This window comes from Triturus cristatus, chromosome 5_1 (assembly GCF_964204655.1).
Source record: "Triturus cristatus chromosome 5_1, aTriCri1.1, whole genome shotgun sequence".
Lineage (NCBI taxonomy): Eukaryota > Metazoa > Chordata > Amphibia > Caudata > Salamandridae > Triturus > Triturus cristatus.
This window is the reverse complement of record NC_140587.1, coordinates 786,732,555-786,745,648: the sequence shown is the minus strand read 5'-3', so window position 1 is coordinate 786,745,648 and position 13,094 is coordinate 786,732,555. Positions and strand designations below refer to the sequence as shown.

The window sequence follows — 13,094 nt, the reverse complement described above, 5'->3', positions numbered from 1 at the left end:
TATCTCCATTAAGCAGCCTATCCAACGTCTTCCATTTATAGGATATTGGTAGATATTCATTGAAGTGGGGGGGTCAAATATCTGTTTAAAGCCGGCTGCTGTTTAATACCCAAGAATGATTTCAGTGTTGCGCTGTTTGAATGAATAATTCTGGCTTCAGTTTCATTATTACTGTGCCTCATCGCTTGTTGGACCATAATTAAGCAATGTTGGTAGAGAAAGAGAGCTCCCAAAGTTAGTCTTTCACCGAAGGCATTTTTGGGAAGTCCCGAGCTAAAGCTGGTGGTCTATTCTAAACCCAGGTCAATAACTATCTCCCTATTCCATCAACTAACTAATGGCTACCATAGAGTGGATCCCCATCGGGTCATGGGTCAGAAGGAACGAGTCTAAAAAAGTCATCAAAGGCCTTTAATCCCTTGTAATAACTACACGCCTGGCTTTCTTCTGGCACGTTTCACCCCTAATTTGTTTCCCAAGCATCACTTCCGCTACAGAATACAGGTGCAATTTCAGTGCTACATCAGGGAGACGCAGGGGCTCCTGGATTCAGAGGGTTCTCCCCCCTTAGCCAAGGGGAGCTGGTGTCTCTACATAAAGAAAGCTGGTGTGGGGGAGAGGGAGGATGGGGCAACTTGTGCTTCCTACATGATATTTGGTCATCTATTTATCAGTAAAATACGAAATTAATATTCAGTTTTAAGATACAGAGATGCTTTAACATTTAAGAGTGTTTTGTTTAATACTCAAGAATAATAACCTTCATCGTTTTAGGTGCCAAATTTCCAATCAAATGGACTGCACCTGAGGCGGCGTTGTATGGCCGGTTTACGATAAAGTCTGACGGCTGGTCCTTTGGCATTCTACTAACCGAGCTGGTGACAAAGGGCAGAGTGCCCTATCCAGGTGTGTAAGAAATGCTCTGTGCATCAGTTCGAATTCTCATGAATTGTTATGCAAGCGAAGCTCGATTAAAACATTTTAAGTTTTATTACATGGTGCTACAAAAAACACTTGCTTCATATTCCAGTTGGAAGTTGCTTAAAGTTTTGTTTTAGATCCTTAAATGTTGAGGGTAATCTAGATATGCTCATGTTAAATCAAGATGTTGTACCTTCTTAGCGTACATTCTCCCCCTTCTGCACCACTCCCTGTAGCCTACCAACAGGAAAGTATTGACCGAAGATAACGCAGGCAACGTCGGATTGGTAACGAGGGCACTCCGGCAATGCCCGAAGGGCCGGAATCCGAATTCCAGCTGTGGGCTGCTTTTATGAGCAGCCTGGGGGGCCCAATTTGGGTGGTTTCTGTGTTGTTCGATTCCGCCAGCGGCCCAGTGGGTGCCTGAGTGGCCTTTCTGGAGGCAGATTGGCGTTCATTACCTCCCTTTTATCAACCGCAGAGGTCTCACTCTCTTTCTCTAGCTGGCCTGGCCCATTAATATATGCATATTGAGCAGGGCAGGGGGCCTGAGCAAAAGTCGCCTCACTTGTTTTCAGGTGTGTTTCACCAGTGTAAACTAATCCGTGCATTTTTTTTAAACCTCTTCCCCCTCCCTCCCCCTTTTTTTTTTAAATAAAATTTCGCAGAATCAGTGTTTCGCGGAAAGGCAATATGCAAATGTGAGCCACTTTTTTTTTTAAGCGTGCCCGGGCCGATTTTTAATCCCAATCCAACCCTGAACGTAAGAGCATGTGGGGATGTAGTTCATTGTCTGGGTCAAGCATTGGTTCTTTTGCTACAGACACTGAAATGCACAACGTTGCTTAAAATATTCTGTAATCAAAAATATGTTGCAGGTTTTGGTTATAAAGCAACATGGTTAACAATTTTCTTTTCATACTCGTGTTCAGTCTGATTTTGTTAGTTATGCAGTTTGAGCCCTGTCATCCTTTCTTACCTAATGATGTATCAATTCTACAGTGGGGGATTTAGCCACGCAGTCACGTGACGGTGTTGGCTGCAGTTTGCAAGCGCCATCTATGAAGTGGTACAAGCAGATACACGAACTGCCACTGCTACGACTGAACGCTATCCCTGGGGATATTTTTTTAAATCAGTTGTTTCTTATATGCTTTGGTAGGATGGAACACTGATGAGTTATGATTTTATTAACAGTAACACTTTCTCCAAATAGTGTATTTAGGATACCGAATTTTTTCTACACATGTACAAATAATATGGTATTGGAATGTTTTTTTAAATGCACGTTAATACTTTTAGAAATAATCACAGGAAGGAATATTTTTGAATGCACATATTGTTTATCCATAAGACACATTCAGTAAAACGCCTTGTTGCCGGATTCTCCCTCCCACTCAGTGTCACTAGTCCCCTTTCAGTTTCTGATGCCACCGACTGCTACTGTCATCTCACTGCTGCCAGTCCCTGGACATGTTCCTTGCACAGTCATTGCTCTGATGGCACTTCCCTCCCCTTCACCTCTTCAGTTTGTCAATTCTCCATCCTGCTAATGACCACGATCACTACTACACCTACAATCCCCATTTGTCATAGTTTCTTTTATTAGTCCAGCTTCAATCCTCACATGTCAACGGCTTCTGCCATGAAGCCAATGTATTATTATAATTTTTTTTGGAAGGGTTTACGCCTCACTCAAGGTAGTGTAAGCCCTCAGATTAGAGAGCATGGAATGGAGCACACTGTAAATAAAGTTGGAAGTAACTGCATAAAGTAGGAGCATTTCATGGATGAGGAATACAGGGGTACTGGCAGGTGGAAAGATGTAAAGTTCGTTATTTAGGCAATCAGTTTACATGCAATAAGGGAGAAGATATCAGGGGCTAGCCATATTACCTACTGTAAATTGCTTCACAGTCTATGCCCAAAGTATGAGAGACTGCTTGATTTTCATCTTCTTTACAGAGGTATGGAAAAAGTTCCTAGCTATCTTAACGGAAAGTTTCAAATCTGTTAAGGACAAGGAGGCGAGGAATACGCTGTCCTATATTCGGGTTATTGATACAGCAGCCATTTACAAGAACAAACTTCATTTCCCATAACCCTAAGGGAAAAAGTCACTGTTCAAAAAATAACATCCAATCAGACGAGGCCAGGACCCCTCCATAGTCCCACGTCGCTGCATCCTCTTTCTTTGCTGATCCAGCAGCAGAGTTAAGTTCCTCCAGCCACTTTGATGTTTATGGTGATTTACTGACTATTTTGCTCTGTGTGTGTTTAGCTTTACATTGTGCTGCTGCTGGAACCCATTTTGCACCTCTGCAGCCACTGTCAGTTCAGTTGCCGCGCTGCGGGGCCTGGGGCCATTGTGGTTTTGGCCTCTGGCCACTAGGTGAACCCTTAGAATCACTTGCGCTCAGCGCGTCTCTCTACCCCGTGCCGGCGCGCACATTCAATTACTTGAAACTGGCAGTGCAGTGGACGGAGGCTTGCAAACTGCTTGTTAGTGCCCCTCCACCTGGAGCTTCTATGCCCCCCGTCCGCCCTCCAGGGGGTCTGCTGTATTGATGCTTAGCACGATCCCAAGATTATGCTCAAGCACACCTGCCCAGGCGAGTCCATCTGTCCCAGGTATTTTCAGTGGGCGCTCTGTGTCCTGCAGGGCCTGGCACTGTTATTGGCCCTCTGAACTTACATAATCATTTAGGAGACCCCCACACTATACTCACTCAGGGAATCAGCTGGAATTATTTTTGGAATTAATTACTTACTTGTAAATGGCTGCTGTCTCAATAAAACAAAGAAAGACCAGCGTAATCCTCGCCTCCGGTCCGGACATAGAATTACAAGTATTTCATGCAAAATGTAAAAATAAAATCTAGCAGATTATTTTCTGTTTCACTTTTTGGCTTCTCACTGGCCCTCCCCTACTTGTTGCTAAAATTATTGATGGGCCTTCTTACAAAATGTCTTTATAAGTTACCATAGTCTCTTTACAGTTCTACCATTGCCCTTTAATTTCATAGGCTGCTAAGTGATTATTTCGATCATACTTTAAGACAGGAATAAGGTATTTTCCTTCTTTGGAACAAAATTAACAAAGGGTGCAATTAGTTATACAACATTACCATACGCACATAAGAGACTAATTTTGAGCTGATCCAGTGGCTAAAACAAAGCTTAGTGCGCCAAATTTATTGGAAAGACTACCAGCTAAATAGGCAAAAGATTAAACAATTGGGACATCATAAAAGAGCAGCACTAGGAACATTCTGTGCTCCACTCAGAAACTTTAAACTGTTCTTTGACAAAGAAGAGCAACAATAGCTACAATCTGAGAGGTTCTTCAGACTGTTTAGAAATGTCATTCTCTCTACCCATCCGCCTATCTCCACAGGTAGAATTAACTCAAACTTTTTCAAGTCTAGAAGTCAATCATAAGTGCTTCAAGGACTTGGCAACATTACCATCTCCACGAGATTCCTACTCATGAAGGACCATATTGCAACATTTCTCCCAAAGGGCTTGAAAGAGGCCCTAATGTATCTTTCAAGCAGGCTTTAGTCCCAATGGGTTCAATAATGTGACTATTATACCAGTCATGAAAAAGCGAGCAGCAGGCCCAAAATGTATCTTGAACTAACAATGTATTTACTGTCTCCCTTATCCCAGCAGGCCTCTGGAGGGACAGTCACAAAACTACACATTTTGATGTTGTCCCAGTTATTTACTTCATGACCATCCATTGAGGGTTCACATTCGACCGATAAATGGTGGCCTCCTGAGAAGATATTCTGACAGTACTCTACAGGGATATGTGGCTCAGGCTACTGCCCTCTCTTGTCGCCTTTTATGAGATGGCAATCTTGAGGATCCTGGTACTATCATTGTTAAATGACTGCAAAGGTTTGTGGAAGGGGTCCCTGAAAAAGTACCCAAAAAACTGCAACATTAAGCATTAATATTCAGATCTAATATTGAAAAGTTCGGTACAAAAGTACACCTTTTTGCAGTTTCCATGACAAGGCCAAATCTCTTCTTTTAAGAAGGGTCGCATCTACTCAGCTTTGAAAATTGAGTCTGCAAAAGGTATGAAGACAATAATGAAAAACATAAGCTCCATGTGCAAATGTATCCAGTCAACCAAGACAGGCAAATATCTCATCCTTGCACAGATTGGTAGGATACAGAGTAATATATAAGCAGATTATGAGAGAATCTGAAACCAATATCTACAATATAGAGAGTGCCAGCGTGGCTCACTATTCGGGAAATGGAAATGCTATCAAAATGGAATGAGCACCAAGAAAGCAAACTAAGGAGGATCATAAAGACCCTTATCCACATAGGAGAATGAGTAATTTCTCGATGCATGAATTCCCAAAATTATAAAGTTGGACAGTGTCATTCACAGTGGTCTATGAAGAACTAATTAGTCATGTTACAGTGTCAAAAATTCTCCTTTGCCTGGGAATTTGTGCAAAAGAGAGAGGGGGTTTTTGAGCATCAATCTGTGTTGAAGAAAGTGGGCATTGGATTTGCCTTCTCTTGCCTGTACAGTATGAAAATCACGTTTAGGTGCAACACTTCGATCTTGGAGGAAGCACAAGTCAAAAATCTTGTGCTCTGTCTGGGATTGGCTTTTCCAGTCACTTTGCTTGGTAAATAGAAGAGTGATATTGTACAACGTATTTCATGCAAGTTTGTCACTATAACTTCACAAATTTTTCTCCTAATATGATTTTCATTGTTGCCTTGTAGAAATATTGTATCATAATGATCGAACGGTGATGCAAATGACTCCTATTACATTTCTCTATGGGAATGTATTGCCTCCTAATACACTCATCCCACCCAACAGGTAACATTGGTTAGGTCTAGCTTGACAGCACAATTCTCGCCAGACCTTGTATGACCAACAGAAAAGCTTTAAGAAGCACTACTTAGAGAGGGACTTTGGATCCGCCCACTTGTTAATGTTCAGCATTGCTGGATTGGACAGTAGTTGTGTGCTTCCACTGAAAAGGAGTGCTTGTATGGCACAGATTATGTTTAGTACGGTATGCCGCGGTTACAGTAACAAGCCAATGATCAGGGCTGTAAGCCTGATAGATTCATTGGGAACAGTTATATCTGATGCTGTAGGTTAGGTGTGATCTGTTTATGATGAACCTTTAAGACCCAATCAAGAAGGCTTGATTTTTTTGTGAAAAGCATATGTTAAACCCAGTACATCTTCAGGAATGGATTGGTATTACACTGTGCTGGGGCCTGTAGGCTATATTTTCGAATGTAGACCCTAGATCACGGACAGTAGGAATGAGCCCTGCATGGTGTAATCCCATGACAATAAGAAGTAGCTTCGCATTGTGAGCTTTCACAAATATTAGAGGAAGAGATTTTATATTGCGTTGCTAGCCAATACCATATGAAGTGGCTTTGCATTGTGTACCCCCTAATGAATGCAACATGAAGGGGTTTTAAACTTGCAAAATCTGACAAAAGCAATAGTAAGCGGTTTTTCATTGTGAACTCTTTGACAAATGCAATAGGAAGTGGGAGGCTGGTTGCTACATTTTTAATTGTTTGACAAATACAATAGGAAGGGGTTTTCCTTTGTGAACTCTCTGACAAATGCAGTAGGAAAGGGTTTAGTACAGAGGGCCCTCCTTGGGTGTGGTCAGAGTAAATGCTTATTGTTTTAAAATAATACTTAATGTTCATATCACTGTGTACTTTGGCTCTGCCTAAAATGTGTGCTGGGTCTATCTAGACTAAGATGATTTCCTTTATTCCCTTGTTTGATGACCAATACCCTTTTGAATTTGAATGCTGATAAAATAGAGATGGTGTTTGAAGGGAAGAATCGCCAGACTTGATTCTTGGCCAATTCCCAGCCACTGCTACTATGACAAAAAATGTTGATGTTAATATCAGAGGTTCATTGCTGGTCTCGCCTTCCCCCTGCATGTCAGCAAGATCGCGGGTAGGTGTTACTCACTTTTGAAGAGCTTAAAAAATGCCTCCTTGCCTCAACTTTGAAGAGAGCAGATCGGTGTTCCAGGCAACTATCTCATCCTGTGTGGATGATACAACCACTTTGTATCGCCCACGGAGCAATACATGGAACAGGACCGCTTTTCATCAGGAATAAAATCACCTAATGCATTTAACGAAGGAACCTCTGCTACAAATTGGCACCTCGCTTTAAAATCCCACCATACATGAAAAGAACCATCGGTGGCACATATTTCTCTGTTCAAGAAGCCAAACTATGCAATTCATTACCCCCAAACATAAGATCCACAAATAACTATTGTCAGAAGACTACTCAAGAGTTGGCTCTTTACTACATAACCACCATACTCAAACACAAATGTACAGAATATCCCAGTGTATATAAACATTTAATTTGATTATATGTATTAATCTAGATATGTGTATTTCTTGAAATAAATAAGTACTTGTGTATCTATATATTTATTACTTTACTCCTTCGTAAAAAACAAAAACTTTGACACCCTCCAATGCACTACCCTATATTTCACCCTATTCCTCTCTCAATATATCCTCTTCCTCCTATCTCTGGCTCTTCCCTAATCTCATTCTACTACTATGATCTCCAAAATAACTCTTGCTAGACTTTTACTTCCTCTATACATCCTTGGATCACCCCAAACCTAATTTTAATACTATGATCTCCCAAAAAACCCTTCTAAATTCTTCCCTCGCCCATCCCTCCTTTGACTCATTCCAAAATTATTTTTACTAATATGATCTCCTTAATCCATTTCTAGTGATTCTTACTCTCCTCCATCTCTCCTATGCTCATCCCAAACCTCATCTTACTGCTATCATCTCCCAAGAAACAGTTTCTTCCCTCTTCTATCCCCACATTATCCTTTTCAATCCAGCTAACAGACTCACATGTCCAACTCTCAAATTATCTCAAATTTCACTATACTAACCCACCAGTAATCCTTTTTGGGTTCCGGAGTGGCGTGCTACTCTCTTAAAAGCTCTTCGGTGGCTCGTCAGTAGTAAATTCTATATAAATACAATTACAACTAATATCTTATCTGTCTCCTTCAGCTTGTGTAAAATGCAGCTGCCACTTTTTAAGTCTTGGCTAGACAGCACATGCGCTGTCTCGAAGAGACATGTTGTGTTTAATCTGTGGGCTTCAGCCCGCCCACAGATTTCCCATTTGCTTGCTCCATAGTCTGTCTCATATTCTTTTCACCATTTGTCCCTGGCATGCATGGTAATGCCTCTTCTTGTGTTAAGCCCTCCCTCCAGAGCATGGACCAAGTACTTGAAAACATCCACTGCTCCTGTTTTAATGACCATTTTAGGGCTAACTTTTTTCTTTTGCTTTTCAGCACTCTACACAGTGCTCATGCTTTTACCAGCCCTGTCTCCTCCCACCCGCCTTCACCCCTCCCCCCACCTACACTCCAAAAATAGCTTTCCAACAGTATGGTACACTTTACTGCTCCCTTTACTTGCTTGTTTTATTTACGATCGAACATGCCACTGGAACGTTGCTTCCGTGATATCCGATTGATATCCTGTTGTTTGCTTCACTGTTCCAATTGTAAGGCGCGCTTTACTTCTCCCTTGACTTGCTCGCCCTCCTTGATAACAGCTGCGTTAGGTACGTTATGTTACATTATGTTATGTTAGGCAAACTTATATAGCGCACAGCTACCCTAGGGTATCCCGGCGCTTGTTGTAAAGCTCCCAACACTTAGCAAAACAGAAGAATCAAAACAACCAAGTTTTGAGCGCTTTCCTAAAGGAAAGAAGATCGTTAGATTTCCTCAAGGCAAAAGGCAATTCACTCCAGGCCCTGGCTGCACCTGCCACAAAGCTTCTCCCACCCCATTTAGCTTTCCGAATACTTGGTAGAATGATGAGTTTAGCTCCGAGGGAGCGCAGAGTTCTAGCCGGCACATACCAACAAAATTGTTGTCTCATGTAAAGAGAGCCTGTATTCTGCAAGGCGCGAAAAACAAAACATAAGGCCTTGAAAAGCATTCTCTTTTTTACCGGCAGCCAGTGAAATTTTCTTATTGCGCCAGAGATTGGGGTAGATCTCGATGTGCCCGTAAGCAACCTGGCTGCTGAATTTTGAAGCATCTGGAGTTTACAAAGATTGCCCTCCTGCATGTTCAAATAAAGACCATTGCAGTAGTCCAGGCGAGACATAATCAGCGCTGTAACCACTGTAAGTTTATACTCCACAGGCAGGAGCGGGAGCACTTTCCTCAAGTTCTTGAGAACGAACGAGGTGGTAGAAACAACCGCGTTTACCTGAGCTTTCATGGAGAGGCAATCATCCAACACTACCCCCAGATTTTTTCTTTCTGGGAGGGGACTGGGAGAGAACCCATGGCCTCAGGCCACCATCTAGGAGTCCACATATTGGCATTGTTGCCGATTAACATCACCTCAGTTTTACTTGCATTTAGTTTAAGGCAGTTTTGAGACATCCAGTCTCCTAATGCCCCCATGCAATCATGTAGTCTCTCCCCTGACACCCTCTCCTGACCTGGTAACATAGATATTACAATCTGAGTATCGTCGGCATAAGATGTAAGACAGAAGCCAAACGATTCAATCAGCGGGGCCAGAGGGGCAACATACACGTTAAAAAACATAGGGCTGAGGAAGAGCCTCGTGGGACTCCACAGGGAAGAGAGAAAGGGTTCGAGACGAAGTCACCCAGAGCCACTGACTGTCGTCTTTCAGAGAGGAAGGACTTTAGAAGAGACCAGGCTTTATTCCGTATACCACTGGCCAATAACCGGTCCATTAGAACACCATGATGGACCGTGTCGAAGGCCGCGGAGAGGTCCAGCAGGATCAACACTGCCTTACCACCTTGGTCCAGGTACCATGACGGCTCTGCGCCTCCTCAACATGAGTTAGGTTTCAATGCTTGCTTTTTAAGTCTGATTTATGACCAAGGTACGAAAGCATCAACAATTTAACTTCCACCAAGGATTACAGAACTATGTGTTTTGCTGATGTATTTTTCAAAAGTATGTGCAGTGGAAAAGTTTGCCTCCTAGTTTATTAAAAGCTGTCCTCTTTACTGTTCCCTTATCCTTCATTTTTAGGCACTTGGGTAGGATGTGGCGTAACTGCTTGATCAGCTGAGTTTGAAGCTAGGAAACCGGGTTGGAGTCTTGGTGGCAGGCTTAACAACCTGCGATTGTGGGCAAATCCTGTTTCGTTTTATACTTGCAGTGTTTGCTACTTGCCACCGCCCGTATTGATTTTCACTCGGCGTGTGCAGTGGAAAAGCTTGCCTTCTAATTTGTTAAAAGCTTTCCTCTTTACTGTTCCCCAGTGCTGCTTTTTATAAACACCTGGAGAGGATGTGGCGTAACTACTTGAGCAGCCTCCTTTGAAGGTGTCGACTCAACATCCTGTGATTCTGGGCTAATCACTTTCTCCGTTCTTAAAAATTAATGCAGCTGGTGCTCATGTACAGCTCTCCGATACCTTCGGGTCGAGTTCGAGCTGTCAAAAACATAAATGGACTTGAGTTCCGTGTTACAAATAATCAGATTCTTAGAGGATCAGGTTATCATACGAAAGGCTTTGCGAGTCAGGGTCTAGCTGACTGTTTAAACTCGGGGTTCTCTGGATTGTTTTGCCACTTCTGTATCCCACTCGTTTTCCTTGTTGACTCGTTTGGACACTCTTTGGAGATCAACATAGAGAAATGTATATTGGGCGGAAGAAATGAGCGTATTGTTGTAAACGGAACCAACTACAATAGTCATCCACAAGAAGTGGTCATCAGATACCAAAGGTGTGTGTGCATGATTAAAGAGAGAACAGACCGTACTTCAGCCTAAGTAATGCTGACAATAACTCATTAAGATAGATTTTTATGTGAGAAACCCGTGGCAGGTAGCTTGCTGAAAATAATGTGGTGCTCAAAAGTCATATGTAATATTTGCAATATTTTCTCACAACTCTAATAAATGGTATCACTGACTACAAAATATATGTACTGATGCTCTTTCAGAATCTTGTCTTGAAAATACAGTTGAAAAATACACAATAGGGAATATTTTATCAAATGTTCCTGAAAGCAGAATTTAACTTTTTCTCCGTTTCTTGTAGGGATGGTGAACCGAGAGGTTTTAGAACAGGTGGAGCGTGGGTACAGGATGCCATGCCCACAGGGTTGTCCCGAGTCTTTGCATGAGTTAATGAAGCAATGTTGGAAGAAGGACCCGGATGAGCGGCCTACGTTTGAGTATATTCAGTCCTTCTTGGAAGACTATTTCACAGCTACGGAACCACAGTATCAACCTGGAGACAATTTATAGGGCAACCTACGAGCAATGTAACATGCACAAATCTGCCAAAAGTAAAGGACTTGCATAGGGATCCTCACAAAACCAATGGAACAAAGTATTTGCCACTCTGCATGATTTTAAAATCAAACTGGAACTCTCAAATACAGATGCACAGGACCACCGTTGAAGTGTTTCACCGCAAAGTATCAATGATGTGATTGCCTGCCTACATCCTGGTCCCAAGGAAGCTAAGCATATGTCAACAATGAAAGACATTTTACAAGGCAGCATGAATTAGCATCCTTTTTAAAATTCTGCCATTTACTTACCATATACACTGAAAAATTAATTTAAAATATAAAGAAAATACAGGTTTGATGGGGGATAGCAAAATATGAGGAATTTTCTGGGACCAACCACTCCATTCCAGTTCTGTAAAACCTCCAAATTTCAAAAAGGCTTGTGTTTAGGAAACTAATTCAACAAATAATTGGTGGATGTATCTTTGATTTAAGCTTCCTTTGTCTTGGACTCAACATGGGTAGAAGAACGTGGGAAAAAATGATTTGCCTTTGAACGGAGAAACCTGATGACACACTACGACTTTGTAGCGAGCTTGGAGTAATGCACTGGTAATACTTTAATGAAGCTAACTGGAAGTATCATGAGAAGGTTTTATTTTTTTATGTTTCCACATCTCTCCATTTTAAAATGATGAAGGTAGTTCAAAAACATAACTAATCTTTTTTTAAAGTTCACAAGGTAAGACAATGCTAGACTTGAAAACATGCTCTACAATCAGAGGAGGGGATTTTTATTTTATTTTTATGAGTGATCTATGGCTGGTTAGATCCATCCGGCACACACGGTCCATCTTGAAAGACAAACCTATCACTGTGAGGCATTGCTCACATGCTACAATGGTGATGGGTGCCAAGTTTCTAAAACGTCACATGTTCAGGGACTCGAACGATTGCACTTTTGATTTTTAGATCATAATGGGCACAGATTAGAAGATTAATGATGACGGAATAAAACGCGGTAGAAAATGTGAAGGCTTTAAACAAGGGGGGTTAACTTCCCTTTTCCTTAAAAAAAAAAAAGAAAGTATTTTTCAGTTCATTTAAAAGTATCTTGTACAGCATTAGACTGTTGGTTTTAGCTCAACAGCGACCATTCTCTGGTGTGGTCACCACACCACACAATCATGATTGTAACGATGTCTGACAATCTGCGCCATCCTGGTGAGGACAAAGATCTGGTACTTCAACACTAACTCCGCTTGTTTACACTACTTACTAAGCATAATTTCCTCTAAAAAACCACTGGTTCTGAGAGGAGTGCCATTAATTTGTTCTTTTCCACATTTTCTGTAAACCCGTTATATTGCATTTTTTAAAAAGGGCTTTATATAAAGAGTATGGAATTGTAATTTTTAAAATGGGTAACACAATTATACCTATATGTACTAATACTGTAAAATCAAAATGCCAGGATATGCTGCTGGCATACCTTTGGGTTTTAATTACTGATTGCAACGATTCCTGTAATGTTTGTAAAGTAAAGCAATAAAACACTAACTTAACGAGTGCATTGATTTTAACAAAGCTTCTGTGGAGCAATTTTCTTTACCTGTGGATAAAAGTTTTACAGCCCAGGCTAACTATCCGTAATTTGTTTAACGGTAAACTTGTTCAGTTCTCAGCTTCTAAAGAAGCACACTTTAAAGGAGCATGAATTACAAAAGTGAGTGCTTCTGAAGTTTATCGTGTCCTTTTATATGTTGTAATATTTCATTTTTTAGAATACCCTTTTATAAATGTTTCTGGAACTGCGGCTCTGGTTAAAACT

At 41.4% G+C, this 13,094-nt stretch overlaps 1 protein-coding gene across 1 annotated transcript in view; it reads left to right on the top strand.

Moving 5' to 3' along the window:
* YES1 (YES proto-oncogene 1, Src family tyrosine kinase) overlaps positions 1-12,850 on the top strand; it is a 274,675-nt gene extending 261,825 nt beyond the window's left edge. Inside the window, exons 11-12 of the mRNA XM_085605813.1 lie at positions 775-906; positions 11,065-12,850. Of these exons, the coding sequence (XP_085461939.1) occupies positions 775-906; positions 11,065-11,273 (341 nt within the window). The 3' untranslated portion in view covers positions 11,274-12,850. The remainder of the gene's footprint in view (positions 1-774; positions 907-11,064) is intronic.
* The last annotated feature ends 244 nt before the right edge of the window (positions 12,851-13,094 follow it).